General features: G+C 39.5%; 2 protein-coding genes across 3 annotated transcripts; one reads left to right on the plus strand and one right to left on the minus strand.

Annotated features, from left to right (window-relative positions):
* Window positions 1-394: 394 nt before the first annotated feature.
* On the plus strand, window positions 395-4536 carry zgc:162592 (uncharacterized protein LOC561993 homolog). Its single transcript, XM_053428505.1, has 2 exons — window positions 395-1196; window positions 4241-4536. Exons 1-2 carry the CDS (start codon window positions 395-397, stop codon window positions 4534-4536), a joined length of 1098 nt encoding a protein of 365 aa, XP_053284480.1.
* Window positions 4537-10278: 5742 nt separating this feature from the next.
* LOC128438883 (cytochrome b5) lies at window positions 10279-15919 on the minus strand. Of its 2 annotated transcripts, none has more exons than XM_053421636.1 (5): window positions 15416-15919; window positions 14022-14150; window positions 12619-12645; window positions 12445-12476; window positions 10279-12048 (listed from the first exon to the last, which is right to left on the minus strand). In XM_053421636.1, exons 1-5 carry the CDS (start codon window positions 15614-15616, stop codon window positions 11955-11957), a joined length of 483 nt encoding a protein of 160 aa, XP_053277611.1. In that variant the 5' UTR covers window positions 15617-15919; the 3' UTR covers window positions 10279-11954. The 2 variants fall into 2 exon arrangements, with proteins under 2 accessions (XP_053277611.1, XP_053277621.1); XM_053421646.1 differs by having other exon boundaries at window positions 10279-12045; window positions 15416-15918.
* Window positions 15920-16683: the final 764 nt, after the last annotated feature.

Consider the following 16683-nt stretch of genomic DNA (forward strand, 5'->3'; position numbering starts at 1 on the left):
CAAAGTGATGTGTTGTGTCTTTTTGCACTGCATGTGTCGTCAAAGTCATGTCGTTGGTATCTTGTTGTTTTCTTAATTTGCACGTGTGTTTTTTCTATTTGCATGTTTTCTTGAGTTGTTTTCTTAAGTTTAAGTTTCTCTCTCGGCCACCATAGTTTGTTGACTTTTGCAAAGAGTCTAGCTCCATAGCAACTCATGTATCCGATTGTTGGGAGGGCACGTGAACGCGCAGTGATTGCAGCAGGTGTGTAATGCAGGTGAGGTGGTGCGTTCAGAGGTTACAAGTATCCGCAGCTTTGCTCTCCAGTAGAACCTCCACTCATGTGCTGCGCGTCAGCCGGCCCTCAGCCATGTTCTCCTCGAGGGACCTCTGATCCGGTCGCACCCATGAAACATGTGGACAGCGCTGAACCTCTCCGCCGCTGATGACTCCAACCTGACCGGCGCGGACCCTCGGAGGCCGCAGGAGCTGGACCACCGCTCCCTCAAGGTGAGCATCATCGTGGCGCTGGGGGTGATGATCACGCTGGGGAACGTCGCGGTTCTCCTGGTCATCACCTCCTCCGTGGCCGGGTGGTCGAGGAACTCCCGGTACCTGCTGCTCTCCCTCACCGCGGCGGACTCCGCGTTCGCCCTGCTGGTCATGCCCCTGAACCTGTGGGTGAGTCTGCTGAAGGACTACACCGAGGGGCCCGACGTGCTCTGTCACCTCGTGGCCTTCTGCAACGCCACCGTGTACTCCAACTGCATGTACACCCTGGCCACCATCAGCCTGGAGCGCTACGTGGCGGTGCTGTACCCGCTGCAGTACTCGACCCTGCTGACCCGGAGGAGGACGCTGCTCCTGATCGCCTTCGCCTGGGGCTTCCCTCCCTGCCTGCTGTCCCCCATCACCTTCCCCGACAGCATCATCGAGGTGCACTTCTCCGCCGCCTCGCTCGTCTGCAACCCGTCCTACTCCACCAACATGGGCTACTCCCTCAGTTTGACCTGCTTCATATTCTTCCCCTGCTCCCTCGTCATGACGTACGCCAACCTGAGAGTGTGGTGCGCCGCAAAGATGCAGCGACTCCGGCTACGCCAATACGACTGTGCGCGTCGCAGCAGACACAACGTGGCCTCCAGGGTGCTCGTGCCCGTGATGGCAGCTTACTACGCCTGTTGGACACCGTGCATGGCGGTTATGATCTACAATGGTGAGCACCAGCAATGAGACTGTACCTGTGATCACAGTGATGTGAGTGACAGCTGGACACACATGGATAGATCACTTTTTCTGTTGATGAGATAAGGCAATGTAATACAAGTCAGGATAAGACCAGATATTCTAGTCAAGCTGATCAAGATATGTCTAGATAAGACACGTCAAGATTGGACAAGATAAAACAATGTATTCTAGTCAAGCTGATCAAGATATGTCTAGATAAGACACGTCAAGATTGGACTAGATAAGACAAGATAAAACAATATATTCTAGTCAAGACGAGTCAAGATATAACAAGTCAATGTAAGAGATTCTAGTCAAGCTTATCAAGATAAGACTAGTTAAGTTTACACAAGACAAGACATAAGATGAGTCAAGACAGGTTTAGACAAGATGAGTCAAGTCAAGATAAGAAAATATGGGAAAAGTCAATAAGATAATTTAAGATGAGATCTGATAAGACAATATGAAATATAAGATGGCACAATATGAGACCGCATAAGACCATCCTTAATTAGTCCCACACTGAGGAAATCTGCAGCAGAATCTGCGGCAGTCAAAATCGATATCAGCAAAAGTAAACGTGCATTATGAACGTAAGGAAATGGAAACATAAAAATGGATAGAAATAATGTATACAGTGTAAACCGAATATATACAATGTGAGAGTATATAGATTGAAAAGGGATCACTCATAAGTCCTTGTTCTGCACTGACGGAACAGTTAAGTGTTAAACATGATGACAGTGTTGCTTGGAAAACATAGATGATGCATGCATTGAGGTTTAATCCATAGAGATGGCTTTTATCATTTTGTAAAAGGTTTTTAATTGACCTGTTTAGTTCAGTTAGATCCTTTTTGTTTATCTGTACTTTGCACTATATCACATTTTGGCTCATCTCTATATATTTACCCAAATGGCCGAATCTACTGAGAAGACAAAGGTTCAACTTAGGACTGGGCAGTAAAACAATATCAACTATAAATGTTACTCAAAGGAGCACATACCTCCGCCAAGGCCCAACACGGCCCATCTATCTACGCCAAATTGCACACATTTAGAGGGATCAGTCCCCTTAACATAACTGACATTCATTATTTCTTGGGAAATCAGTGTAAATGTGGAAAATGTTAAAGAAAATGATAAACAAATTCCTTTCCGATTTCCACTGGAAGTTTCCGCCATGTTTTGTGGTGATCAAGTAGCGTTAGCTTTGCAGTAGCTGACAAATCAACCAACCATCAAACAAACAGAGGCCAATCCTCATGGCAGAGGTAATAATTAAACAATATAATTTTCATCAATAGTAATACAATAAAAGTCCAGTATGTGTTTATGTATAGTGTACCCAGGACATCCAGGAGGTATAACACATAATCTTTATACATCATATTTGCTGTTAATCAAGCTATCGTCAATCTCCGCTCATTAAGAAGAGTTTTAAAACTCTAAAACGACTATCACTCTGGAGCAGTAAGTCAACTAAGCTGAAATAATAATGTGACATTTATCTTGATGATATTTCTGGCCATATTGCCCAGCTCTAGTTCAACTTTCATTAAGTGCATATTACGACCCAGACATTGAACCTAAAGATTTCATTATATTTTAATTTAAAAGGATGAAAGTTGATGTAATGTGTGTCTGTTGCATCTCCTACATCAACCAGCTCAGACCCATCTGGAGAAAGTCGTATATTATTGCCGTAAATCAGAAGATAAAATTGTTGCTAATTCCTCCTTTTTATGTATATTTAGACTAAATGGCACTGACGGCTGTAAAAGATATAAAAACGGCTCCTGCAAAACACTTCTTATGTGGCCATGCTTTTTAATTATACAGGGTAGTTAAAGGTTTTAGCATCAAAGCTCCTGATCTGGACCCACTGAATGAATTTAATACAAAACGACTGTGCAATGGCTACTTGGGTACATATAGGGAATTACATGTCAGTACAATTTAGCTTTAATCTATTTTGAGAGATGTTTTTAAATATTTGCTTTAGTGGTTTTAAGGGTTGGAAGAGAACTTAAAATAATAATGGTTATTTTATTTACATTTAATATATAACTCCATTTACAAAGTGTCTATGGATTTCAGCTTGGTCATTTCTGAGAGAAAATGCTGTTAAAGTTATTTATGCACTGTCAGCCATTACCATTCTGATTCACGATCATGTTTATGACTCAGACCTTGGACTTTTTCTCATTTACACCAGCTCATTTAGGAGTTGAGACCTTTTTTTTCCGAGAAGAGCTGTAATTCATCTGATATGGATGAAAATCCCTGAATGAAGCTGATGTTCTTAATTATAACGTCACAGTGTGCTGCCTCCCAAACGACACGATGAAGTGGCTGCTTCCAATCCATAATTTTCTGCTTTTAGATCAAGACTATAAATTTTAAATTGATGGTTTCTTCATGTCATTGCCCTCAGGGGAAAGACTCACATCTCCGGGTGAGTTTTTTTTTTTTTTTTTTCATGTGTTTGCGTGAGTGCTGACGACCTTTTCATCTTTGGTTTTATAGATGTATTAAACTATATGTATGATCATATACTGCAGCCTTGGTTGTTCTGTGTTTACCTCGGCCAGGGAGGTTGTGTTTACATCCCTGTCTGTCTGTATGTTGCTTGGTTGGTTCCTTTGTAAGATTACCCAACAACCACTGGACGGATTACCACAAAATCTGCTACAGTTTTGGTGCGGATTCAGGATTTTTTTTTTGTCATGTTATTGAAAATTGCAACATCTCTGACTTCTCAGAAAATAAGGAATGGATCTTGATGGGAAGAAATCAGGCACATTTAGTAAACTGATATCTGAGTGTGTGTAATTTGCTGCAGCTTGATTGGATTTAAGGGGACTATGCGGTGATTGGCGCTCTTCTGAGTGCCGTCCTAGTTTATCTTGAGACTTGTTAAATAAATAGGTCAACAAAAGGTGAACCACATCATTGTTCTGCTGTTTTGTGTTGTGTTGCCATGTTGTTGATACTCGCCTTACTTCACCCCTCATGTTTTCTAACCCCGCAGCAGTCACCGGTAGCACTGTACCGGAGTGGGTCGAGTTTGTGGTTGTCTGGCTGCCAACCTCCAATGGTTTCCTCAACTGCATCTTCTACTTCTGGATAAACCGAAGCTTCCGCAGGAAATTCCACCTCGTCCTCCAGAGGCTGACTCTGGCCCTATGCCCCAAACTGGCTGACGCTCTGGGATGCTGCAGCGCTGCTGAGACACAGTTTGTGTCAGGGATTATGGATAATAACAACTCTGTCCATGAACGCTCTGCCAGTGTGTCCTCCACCTGCACCCTCTTGTCATTAGCCTAGGATGGCCGCACCACTGGTATGGTAAATGATGCCGATGATCGTCTTATCATGTCTGGCTGGTCAACGTACACCAAGTTATTGATATAGTCTTACACAAGGTATCATGGGTAATTGCAATGTCAATGGATTGTTACAATGGCTATGATTGGAAGTATTTGAAATAATCACTGTACAGTCTCATTTGATAAATATATTTGTATAATTGTTAACTGTTATAACTGTTCTTTTTATTTTTTATGAAATTTCAGTCTAAGAACAGTGCTCATTTGACAGGAACATTTAATTTAAAAACTACTAAGTTTATAACTTATTTGGATTTTTTTTCTTTTACTCATGCCCACAGTGTTGCCAATATTTGATTTACTATCAGAGATGGCCTCTTAACCACCTTTTACTTGTTTTAGCCACAAACCTTGTCTTTGCCCCAGAAATACCTCCCCATGTTCTGCGTACAGATAAATATTAATTATTTTATAGTTGTCCGCGTAGTTTGACTTGTTGCTGAGATCAACATATTTCACTTCAAACATTTGAGGTCGGTCTATTAGCTCATTACCATAAACTGATATTTAGACTTCCATTCATACGAGACATTTGTGAACTTACATCAGCATCTGATTACAGCACTTTGAAGGATTGAGGCCTTCTACCTCCCCTTTAATTCAAACTGTGCTGAAGACCTTGGCATATTAAAGCTGGGAGAAGTTAACCTTTAAGTCATGTCCTTTCAGTGTATGCAAGGAGAAAAGTAATTAAGCAGCTACACTGTAGAAAGGTCACCATAGTTGTGCTGACAAGAGACGACTTGGATAAGTTCTGAGGTTATGGTTGTTTATTTAGAGATAATATCCCTGTCATCCTCCTGGCATCGTCTACCATAATATGGATTCAGCTTGGCAGTGCCCATGTCGTTCTTGTCTGGACCGAGTTTACTGAAGTGGTGCAGGTTAATATGGATGTGAAGTTGATAGAGAGTTGGTCATTTTCTAGGAATTTTCACAAGGAACAGAAATTCCAAACCATTTTATAAAAGTTATTTTAGCCTTTAGGTTGCAGCTCGGTGTCCTGATCATGAAAAGTATGTCTTCTGTATGAGTAATGAAAATGTGTTGAGCACCAGATAATATCTGTTACTGAATTACAAGAGGAAAATTATGATCTTTGTATGTATATATTTTGTTAATTTTCTAAATTCCTAATATAATGAATGAAAAAATTATGTATAATGTATCAGTTTACGGATTTATAAAATAAAGCATTGTGCCTTTGAATTATGTTGTCATGTTTGTTAGTTAAAGAAGTAAAAGTAAAATCACTGGATGGGTTAACACCAACTTGGTAGAAGAATGTGCAGCCGGTTAGGGAAGAATTAAAAAAACATACAGGAATATATATTATTTTAAACTAGCTGTACACCATATTGTCTTTTTCAACACTTGTTGATTTCTCAATCATTTGTGGATCTTGATGGAAAATCTGCCATTCTTAGTGGACTGCTTTTTATGCGCGCATGCAATTTGCTACAGATCCAGATGAAACTTGATCTGGTGAATTAAAATGTGGATTCATAAGTGGGCTTTGTGGATTCTACAGAGAGCTATTCTAGTGTAGTTTGTATAATTAGTGATTGCACAGCAATTAAAGAATCATTATTTTCTGCCGGCCTTCAATGCTCTGCTGCAAACCTCATCTATAATAAAACAGACCAATCTTTCCCGAGTCTCATTGAGATGCTAGCTGACTTTTGGACAAAATCATAGGGTTTGCTTCTGATGAACATGCCTGCCTCTGGAAGCTGCACATTTATCACAAAAAGCTGGGGGCTGGATGTAAAGTAGAACCACAGATACTTCCTCTGGCACCAGTAGATGCTTGTGCTGATTTTATTTCCCACTTATTAATAAATTATTTTGTTTCCATTGCTGGAAATGGAAGTGGACAGCACACACAATGGGATTGTAGGTTTTATGATTGCCTAATGAAGAAATAGCAGCTCAGTTTGTTTCATATGTTGATTAAAAGTAGACGATGTGTCTGTGTGGGGTATAGAGAAGAATTTAAAGTGAATTTTTTGCCCATGTATTATTCAAATGGCTCAGAGATTATATGACCAACAAACTTAGCCAGAAGTTTCTTGGTGCAGTTAATAATTTGATGTTGTGAAACTCTTAAAAAAAATGATGTATGTTCACAGTTGTTTTATCTGCAGGAGTAATGTTTTCTTGTGTCTTATATGGAGTGTAACCAAGTAAAAGAAAAGATGTATTAGTCATTGCACAACAGTCTGTTTCTTGAATCTTAAATCTCATGAAACATCTTATCATGAATAATTTGAATCAGATTATGCTAATCAACACCTACCAGTGCCATGTTGGATAACAGATATATGGAGTCAAAAAAACCTAAATGAAAATAATCAGAGCTTTTGAATAATGGATGTGTATACATTTTATTGATTGTGTGCCTGGTATTCTTGCTGCCGAGGGATTCACAACAGCAGGACATGAGGGTCCATATGTAGCCTACTGCACAGGTTTGTTTGTGTTGTGTTTAGCGAAGAATGAGGTCCGACAGAAACAAAAACAGACGCCCTTTCTTCATACATGTGAGGTGATGCTGCCACGGTTTGCAAACTAAAAAAGATTCTGATAACAAGCACATTTAAACGCATCCCACATTGAGAATTGTTTTGGCCCAGATTTGGCCCTCAAATCGAATGTTGGCCCTCTCAAAGGTGCCAAAGATTGCCTGAATTTATGCCATTTGGGGCATATTCCCAATTACACTTCAAAAAAGGCTTATTTTGCTAGTGTGCCACTGAAGGCTCAAATCCATTTTTTCTCCAGGCCACAAGGAGGCCGGAAGTGACGCATCATTCCCTGAAGTGGCCCATATTCGAATGCTGTCTGTGCTTGACGATTCATTAACAGAACAGTTATTCTTAGGATATTTTATTCATTCATATTGATGTAGTATGATGCAAAGACCAATGATAGTGTACAAGACTTGACAGAAAATAAATTGTGAAAACATTTCTTGAGTGGATTTAAAGCTGTCATGGGTCTCTCTCTGTCAGAATAAAGTAAAGCTGGGGAAGGTTTTGTTGTGAGAGTTGGGGGGGGGGGGGGGGGTCTAAAGTGAACCTTTAGGCTGTTGTCAAAGCTGAAAAATCCACTTAGGATTCCTTCTGCAGTTGGTTCTCTGGACCTTTTCCGATATCGCCAACCACTACTCAGAGATCATGTTTATTCCTGTTGCATCCACAAGCGTTTTTTCCCCCCCAGATGTTTGCGATTTTTGCCGAGCAGGTCTCCCAGGACACAAGAGTGTTGTGCATTAGCAGTCCCAGCTCTCCTTGAGGATGACTGCTGCTAGAAATAAGTGAATCAGTCATCGTGAACGGTGTCTATCTGATGGCTTCATATACTCCCACAGATACAATATGCTCTCTCATAAGAGCTTATTACTCTGTCTGGTCATAATTGCTGCCACAACAGGCTGACATTGATGTAAAATGGCCAGTGGCAATACAATGCTCCTTAGTTCAAAAACTCAGAAAAGAAAATATTCCTGACTTTTGTACAATACTTTCCGAAACTAGTGGGAGTGGGAGAAGAAAACAATGTTTGCTAATTTACAGTTTGTTCAGTTAATTGTCTTTATATTATTTTAGACCATCTCATTGCACACTGTCTTCATCAGCATCCCAATAACAATGTTGCAGGTTTTTGTTTTTTTTTCATGGTTGCATAATGTCTTTCCACCGCATGTGTGGCAGCATTGTGTTTATTGTGTTGACTGCTGTTCTGAGCCCATGAAAACCAGGAGATAAACTCTGCTGAATGCTGTGATGATTATATTAGAGTGGGTGCAGCAGTCAGATTAGCCATTTAAATATAGCCTATATTCTCCCTTTTCACCGGCCAACAACTGCCATGGTAACTTGTTGAGGTTGTAGTGCCACCTTGTGTTTAAACTTAATATAGCAAAGAAGGATCAGACCTTGACAACAGCAATACATTTACAATCATTTCTGTCTGATTGTGCAGTCATTTTTATTTACTGCTTTTCTCACTGCTTCCAGCTTTCCCGGTCAAGGTTGCTACATGTTGTTTATCGGTTGCTAAAACTGTGGTTCTGGAACATTTACCAAACCAATTCAAGTAGCATGGGAGTCTTTATTCCTTTATAACAATTCATCCATTTATGTAACAAGAGTGCATCTGGTTCTTGAAATGTCCCACCTGACCAAAAAGGATGAATCAATGGGTGTTGATTTGGGCTTTCTGCTGTTCTCTTGTCACGGGCACTTTGCAGTGTGAGGGCTCTTGTGGAGGTTGCAGATGGAAAGGCTTTAATTTCAATCACCGCTTCCTGCTCCTCTCCACAGGAAAAAAAGCTGAGTACAGCAGGCACATGCAGGACTCAAGTATTATTCAGTTTCTGCCAGTATTGCACTATGCTACGGTTACCTAAGAAAAACAAATCACAGTACAAGTACATAAATGCATTATCGGCTACTCCAGTGCAAGTTTTTCCATCGAATCACAATGGCACAATGATTACATTTACGACAAAAGGATACCAGAGTATTGGGATTATTCCATCATGATGCCCTGTGCCACTCACCTCCCTGTAAAGCATGAAAAGTGGACGACTCACTTCTACATTAGTTGCCTACCATTACAGTGTTGCAGTGTTAGATAGTTAGAGTTTGAGTGTCATTTCAAATGAGCTCATGTTGTTTGGTCCTTAACATGTGAATAAACACCTCACCTCAGCTGCTGTGACAAAGCAGGACTGCAGAGGGAAGTTGAACCCAGCTGTTACATTGTTCTTATCTGTATTCCTTTCAAATTAGAACCACTCCAGCCATTATTGAGTTCAATTTTTAACAGAAACGGAGGACGCTACTGTACATACTGGTTGATATTTGCAAGAACAAATGCCTCGTCATTTTTGTCCTTATTATCTGAGACAGATTCAGCCAGATCTTGAAAGAATAATTTACAAACCCAACAGTGGTGAACATGCTGGATACAAGTCTGTAACCGTAATAACAGCTATGTTCACTAGTAGAGTGTGAGCGCTGTAGTCTTCGGGGCTGTTGACATCTGAAGCGTCAGTACTCGACTCCTGGAGCTGTTGACTTAACTTACTGCATGCACTTGTGTTAAGTCACTTTAAAGATGTGAATGATTGACTTTCATGCTTGACAGAACCTGCTGCTCTGCTCAGAAGAGAGTTGTATGAAGTGCAGACTAGTCTATTTTTTCTAGATTAGGTTGTCATTATGCTCTCCATTCCTTCAGACATAGGCTACTCACCTTGTTCTACCACCGTCTCTTATATTTAAATAATTTTATTTATTAACAAACAAATTAATTTTAAACCCTATTTTTGATTCATCAGGAAGTCTTTGATCAAATGTTCAACAGATATATTTATTCCTCTAATTCTGGCACTGAAATTACAAAGGTTTTCAGCATTGACTGTAAAGGTTGATGCCATACCTTTATCTTTCTGCCTAGAGCCTATAACGGCTGTTTGTATAGAATAAATAGTGTCAGCTTCACACAAACAGGTTTTCTTGCTCTCTACCCACTATCATTCATCTTTACTGTCTCCAAGCGGTTTTGATGTATTTGACAAACGTACACACGGATAAGGATAGTGAACCAACCAAACACTTCATATATATTTTCTCATTATATTAGTCACTTGTACTTACTGAACTACTGGTTTTATTCAAAGGAGACTTTTAATGACATGAAATGATCGTTGAAATACAAAGAGATGGCAAATATTTAAAAACCAACCAAATACACGTAGACATCTGCAGGTAATGAAGTCACACGTAGAAATAGCAGCAAGTTATATTCAGAAATTGTAAGCTGAATGGATGTCGGTGTGTGGCCTAGTGGTGAGAGTGGTGGTTCTCCAACAAGAAGGTTGCCGGTTCAAACCCCACTCTCTCCCATCTGCATGCCGAAGTGTCCTTGGCAAGATACTGAACCCCTAAATGGCCCTTCATAAATGTTGAGTGTACTAATTGTAAGTCGCTTTGGACAAAAGCGTCAGCTAAATGACATGTAATGTCATATTGTTATTGTCTTTGTAGCTGAAAAAATGATGTCGACAAACTGAGAAATGCTATACAAAGCTAACCCAAACCAAAACCTATAACAATGCCACAATCTGAGCAGTAACCTGGAAAATGGAGAAAGGCAGAGTAACTAAAATAGTTAAACATGTGTTGCAACTGTGGCCTGAAAGACACGTATATGGCTTTAATGACAACTAGCAAGTCCCAACTGAACCAACAGGCAGCCTAACAAGTAACACACTGGGATCTCGTTCAATATAATTCAACCCCCCCAGTGGCAAGGAGTCAAGTCCATTCCCCCAAGACAGTAAATTGAGATGCATTAAAAGGAAACAAACTTCTGGAGAAAAAAAAGCATTTAAATAACATAGCATAGTGAGAAAAAAAAATCTAATTTAAAAACAGGACAATCAAACATACTTCTTTTGTCATTATTTACTCAAGTCAGTCACTGCCAGCTATTATATCTGTATAGTAAAATATTATTATTATTAGTGCATACTACAGAAATTTAAAGATCAGGTATTTTCCAGATTTAAACAAATTCCTTGTAAAAGCTGTAGAAAAGAATGGTCAGAACAGATTTTACCATAAATTATCACTGATACATTATAATTTATAGCGTTTTTCAAAAAGAAACAAACACACAGATTTGACATTGCCTTTACATAGTCGGAAAGAATGCATTTACAACCAGAAATGCAATCGAGCAGAGCTGTGAATGAAGGAAGAAGTGAATGGAATAAATTCACTAAGCTTCTTGAGCGTCAGGTAGCTGTCATATTTCTCACTTTATTAAAACTTAGAAAATGCATGTGAAGTTACGATTCAGTGTAAAAAACAAAAAAAAAGTAGAAAGGTCACTGTGAGCTTTTATCCTGACTTCATCATCATTTTGCATACCTAACATTACCTGAAACGTTACTCCAGGTCGTGTCTCTGTAGTGATGAGCACGTTGAGGGAAACCTTTCTCTGAGGAGTCAAACGGCTGATGACCGTACACTAACCAAACTGAGTGGGATGCATATGAAAGTTAAACTCAAAGACAACATTTAACATGAATGACAACAGGCATATTGACACTGGAATACAAAGAGAGACTGAAGGCAGACAATTCAATAAAGCCTCTGCCCAACTGTCTACTTCGTGCACTATGTCGACGGACAAGGACAAAGGAAATTTATCAAACTGCCCCCCCGCCTCCCTTTCTTGTTGCAGAGGATGCAGACAGTCCTAATTGTTTGCATTTAGTTTGAGGAGGATTTGGTCAAACATTTCAAGGCCTCCAGATGAAAAGAAGAATGCCAGCACTTAGGACGACTTGTGTTCAACCATGTAGAAGCGATACATGACACCAACAACAGTTGCAGCAATGGCAGGTATCAACCACGTGGTCCAGGAGCTGCTGAGCAAAGAATTAGATATTAAATATCGTTGTTTTTTTGTTGTTGATGAACTGTTAATTAAATATATTAACAGTTCATCACTTTTTTTAATTTGTCTATTTTTCAATGTATACTTTGTACAAAGTTTAAATAATTTAAAAGAAAAAAGGTAAATAATATTGAAATCTGTGGAAATCGTAAAAAAAACACTATTTCAGTTGAGTGTGTGATTTTGTCATGTGTCATACACTTACAGAAAATAATTCGCACTTTAACCCAGATATAAAAAAAAATCTGAGCGGTCAACATTGCAAGAGAACCTTGTTCACAATAAGCCAAAGCCATAGGTGCGTATGATCACAAATATGAAAACTGAAAACAATGAGTGTGACGTGTTGTTCATCATGATGTCTCACCTGGACTCTCCTGGATTTTTGAAATTGTCCACCTGAAGCGGAAAAGAATCAATGAAAAAAAAAATATTGAATCATTTAGACACAAAACCATGAACTTTATATCGTTGTTACAAATTCTGTTCCAGGGATTTTCTGCATTTAGAAAGAGACAGTTAAAAAGACGATGGGTCTTACCTTAGCAGCCTCCTTTTTCCTGTCGTCCTACAAATACATTTATCAAATTAGTATTACTTTCTTCATGTGATGTCTAACACTCATACACAGGAAAAGAAATGAAGTCCGTTTCTCAGATAGTCCACAGCAAAACTGAATTTAAGTGAATTACCACGTGAACAAGGCTATAACAACCACACCTCTTGCTGATAGTGACGTAATCATAATCAGTGTCACATGAATATCCCAAGTGTGACAATCTAAATTGAAAAAGGTTGGCAGGTAAAAGCAACAGGAAACCAAACCATGATTCCTTTGTGGAAGTTAAATCCAATGAATGAATAATGAGGATTTGGATGTTTTGTGGTTTTATTAGTTGCCAATTCCTAACAAAAGGCATTTATTTTTGTCATTTATAAATAGAAAAGAAAACAGCAGCATCAAACTTTGAGGGTGTTTCAAAAAGAGACAACCAAGTGAGATGAGAAGATACTGCATGAATGACAATTTTCTGTTTTCTTATCTGTCTTTCTGTAGGATGGTTCCCTTTATGTTAACTGGAAGCGAACAAAAAGGTTCAAGATTTTACAAATGCTCTGCACAGTAATAACATCACTTGTGTTGGTGGGCAGTGTTAAAGTCTGTCTTAAATTCCCCTTTGTGTTTCCTTGCTTAACTGCAGTCGAGACATAGGGACACAAAGAGAAAGTATTATACAATAAACTGACTACAGAAAACATAATCTTCTTTTAAGGCTATGATGATGTCTGTCTGTATTATATGTGTGTGTAATTGTGAGTGTGTGCGAGAGTTCATGTAGGTTCGTCTGACCATAAAGATATTAGCTAGGGGCGTGTCTGTGTGATATGCAACGTGTCGCTAATGATACCCAACGCTTTTCTTTAGTGTGCAAAAGTTCAGTTTTTGTTTCATCACTGAACAGAATTGGCTCCCATTCTCTTACATGCTGGTTATGAGTCCTCTGAAAGGAAAAAACTAAACAAAAACTTGAGGGAAATACTGAGTAGGAACTATTAGAGGCAGTTCCTAAAAGATTATTTGAAAATGGCTACAGTTTTTAGCAGTTAGGCAACAAAAATGTGGGTCCAGAATTAATGGCCACATGACAACTTTCTCTGAATAGTGTTAAAAACCAGTTTTCTGTTTGGTTTGACGTCAACCCCACAATTTGCTAATGACCATTTAAAAACCAAATTATTCAATGGAACCATCTTGTGACCCCAAGCAACTTTTCCCTGTTAGGAATGGTCACCGTTTTCTCTGAGAGGTCTGGGGAAACGGATGCATCTGCTTGATTAACGTAGATTTTAGCAACGACAAAGACTTGTACTCATTGGTTTTACAGTTATGTTGCCTTCATTTAATAGATACTTGAGACAGGAAACAAAGTTATTTATTCTTACCAAATGAACCTCCCCGACCAAGTACTGCTCAAGCATCTCTCGTGCATCTGTGGAATGACCCACATCCTCGAAGCTTTCTGTGGCGTCTGAGCCGGCCTGCTCCAGTAAGACCTCCTCACCACCTGGATGCTGAAATAGAGTGGGTTACAGTTGAGCTAATTTATTCCCCCTTTTGACTCACGCTCACAGTCATAAAGTTCATGTTTATGCTTGATTAAGTTTAAAAGCAAAAAACACTTCACAATTGTCTTCGGTTTACTCAAGTACTGTCTCTGTACAACTTTTAGGTATTGTACAGTCAATGAGCATCAAACACTGTAGAATATTGTACTACAGCTGAGCAATATGGCCAAACATATCAAGATTAAAGTTTTCAGTACTTATCACAGTGTCTCATCTCTCATTCATTTTAAGTTTAAAGACTGATTTTTGCTCCTGAGTCAAGGTTGTGTTTTTCAGTCTTCTTTATGAACAGAGAAGGACAAACACTTGTCATACAGCTAAATGTTTTATAAATCTGAGGTAGATCAGTTATGAATTATACATCCTCACTGTGCACAATGCATAATATTGATATACATTTATATTTTTCCTATTGATAATGTTTATACAACTACTAATATTATCCTGTATGGCACTGTTTTATATCCACAGCATTTTACAACTAAAGTTAACGTTTGCTTTGGAGATTGTGATCCTACATGCAGAGCATCTAAAATACAGCACGTGTTCTTTGGTCAAAACATCAGCTGGACAAGCAGCTGCATTACAACATCACACTAAACATGTGCCATCCGATTATATGTAATGCTGTTGATACTCTGAGGGGAAATACATTGTTGAGCATTACACGTCTATAAACTTACTATTAAAAGTTTCAAATGCAAAACTTCTAATTAGTATAGATTTGGTAACATTTCATTCAATAAAAGTTAAACAGAACAGACTTCTTACTTATTAAATCAATGTGTTAGCAGGGTTAGCTTAACTGGGTTTGATCCATGAAACAGGATCACCAACATGCAACGTTCACGGCTAGTTTAATTTGCAGGTAAAAGCTATTCTCTCCTTAAATCCTGCGTATGAATATGATGAATAGCTATGTTGCTAACTAGTTATTATCTAACGTTGACTAACTTCACGAGAGCTAGTGTGTGGTCGCTATACGTTTCAGCCGTGTGTCGCTTTACGTAACCTCAATTCACCCCGAGATAAGTTGCGAACAGGAGTTTTTCACAGACAAACTTTAAATGCTGGACAGTGTCAGTCTGTAAACGTGTGACGCTAACGATTACGTCTCATCTCCAGGCAAAAGTCAAATGAATCAGTAATGAGGTAGAATAGTGTAAACTGCTGACAGCATTACTGGTTGAGTTGCTGGGAGGTGGTCTTACCTCTTCAAGGAAACCAGTGATGTCGTATACTTTATCGTGGATGATGAGCCACGAGTCACTGCTCATGTTGTGCTCCCTTATTTCCTCTAACGTGTAATATTTGACATCGCTTTCCACTATTTCGCCGTTTACTTCCGCATTGCTGTTACTTGCGGACCCATTGGTCTCGTTGATGGAGTTGTCGTCCATTTCTTCACCCATTCTCACTTGGATTCGAATAACCTAGGACCGCAGAGCAGCTGCTAGCTACCTGGCGCTTCTGTTAGCTGGGAACGGATCGGATGGATCGGCGCTAGCTAGCTTCGTTTCCAGTTGCACCGTGCGTGAGTAAGAGCTGTCCGTGGTTACAAAACCCCTATTGATCGGCCGGCAGATAAGAGGTGACATAAACAGCCTCCAAACGCTGCACACTCTGCGGTGTTACGAAAGAAACATTTGCCTAAAACCCGGCACATCGGCAGACACGTGAAACCGACCAATGACGTACTTGTTTTGCAACCATAAAGCACACACACGACAACTGTCCAATGAGAATCAGACCTTCAAGACGGTGGCCAATCAGAATCAGCCACTTGATGATCACGAGACGTTTGTGAACTGTGAGCTGTCAGTGCTCTTCATCTCGGCTTCCGGCAGACTGGATGCCCCGTGGCTCGTTGCTGCCGCCAACAGGTTGGCAATAGACTGCATTCAGAGTGGTTATATTTCCACTGGTGTAAAATCATGCGAATTAAAGGATTGCTCCTAATCAGTGGCTCGTTCTCACTGGGATTAGACAGGCTCTCATGCCCAGGTTTGATATCGTAGTAAAATAATTTTCTTCCTCTCTTCATGTAATATCTATATCTGTTTTTATTTATTTGTGTTGCTGTTTTTGACTGAATAACTGATAACCCTAAGCCAAGGTCTATCCAAAACTAAATCCAACCCTAAAACCAAGTCTTTACCCTCAAACAACCAACATCTCCTCACTTTCCCAAAATGTCCTCACTCTGTAGGGTCCATGCTAAAATGATCCTCACAAAGGTATAAGAACAGAAACACGCAAACATACACACACAAACAAACACGCTATATAAATAAACATGTATTTATTTTCCTCTATTCATTTTCTGTTACCATATTACATTGTTGTTGTGTACCAAATTTCTTGCGGAAATTGATAGAGTGGAGACAAATAAACTGAATGAATTAAAAAAAAATGCTGCATTGGCCACTACTATTTGGTTTACTGTAAGTTTCACAAAGTTAATTTTCATGTCCTGGTC

This window comes from Pleuronectes platessa, chromosome 1, assembly GCF_947347685.1.
Source record: "Pleuronectes platessa chromosome 1, fPlePla1.1, whole genome shotgun sequence".
Taxonomy (NCBI): domain Eukaryota; kingdom Metazoa; phylum Chordata; class Actinopteri; order Pleuronectiformes; family Pleuronectidae; genus Pleuronectes; species Pleuronectes platessa.

What these genes read in the sequence shown, in the direction of transcription:
- zgc:162592 (XM_053428505.1), top strand. Translation starts at nt 395, where the DNA reads ATGTGGACAGCGCTGAACCTCTCCGCCGCTGATGACTCCAACCTGACC. An exon ending in GGCGGTTATGATCTACAATG is followed by an intron (nt 1,197 to 4,240) that starts GTGAGCACCAGC and finishes CTAACCCCGCAG; the next exon opens with CAGTCACCGGTAGCACTGTA.
- LOC128438883 (XM_053421636.1), bottom strand. Translation starts at nt 15,616, where the DNA reads ATGGGTGAAGAAATGGACGACAACTCCATCAACGAGACCAATGGGTCC. An exon ending in TCACTGGTTTCCTTGAAGAG is followed by an intron (nt 14,151 to 15,415) that starts GTAAGACCACCT and finishes ACTCTATTTCAG; the next exon opens with CATCCAGGTGGTGAGGAGGT. An exon ending in TGGTCGGGGAGGTTCATTTG is followed by an intron (nt 12,646 to 14,021) that starts GTAAGAATAAAT and finishes ATGTATTTGTAG; the next exon opens with GACGACAGGAAAAAGGAGGC.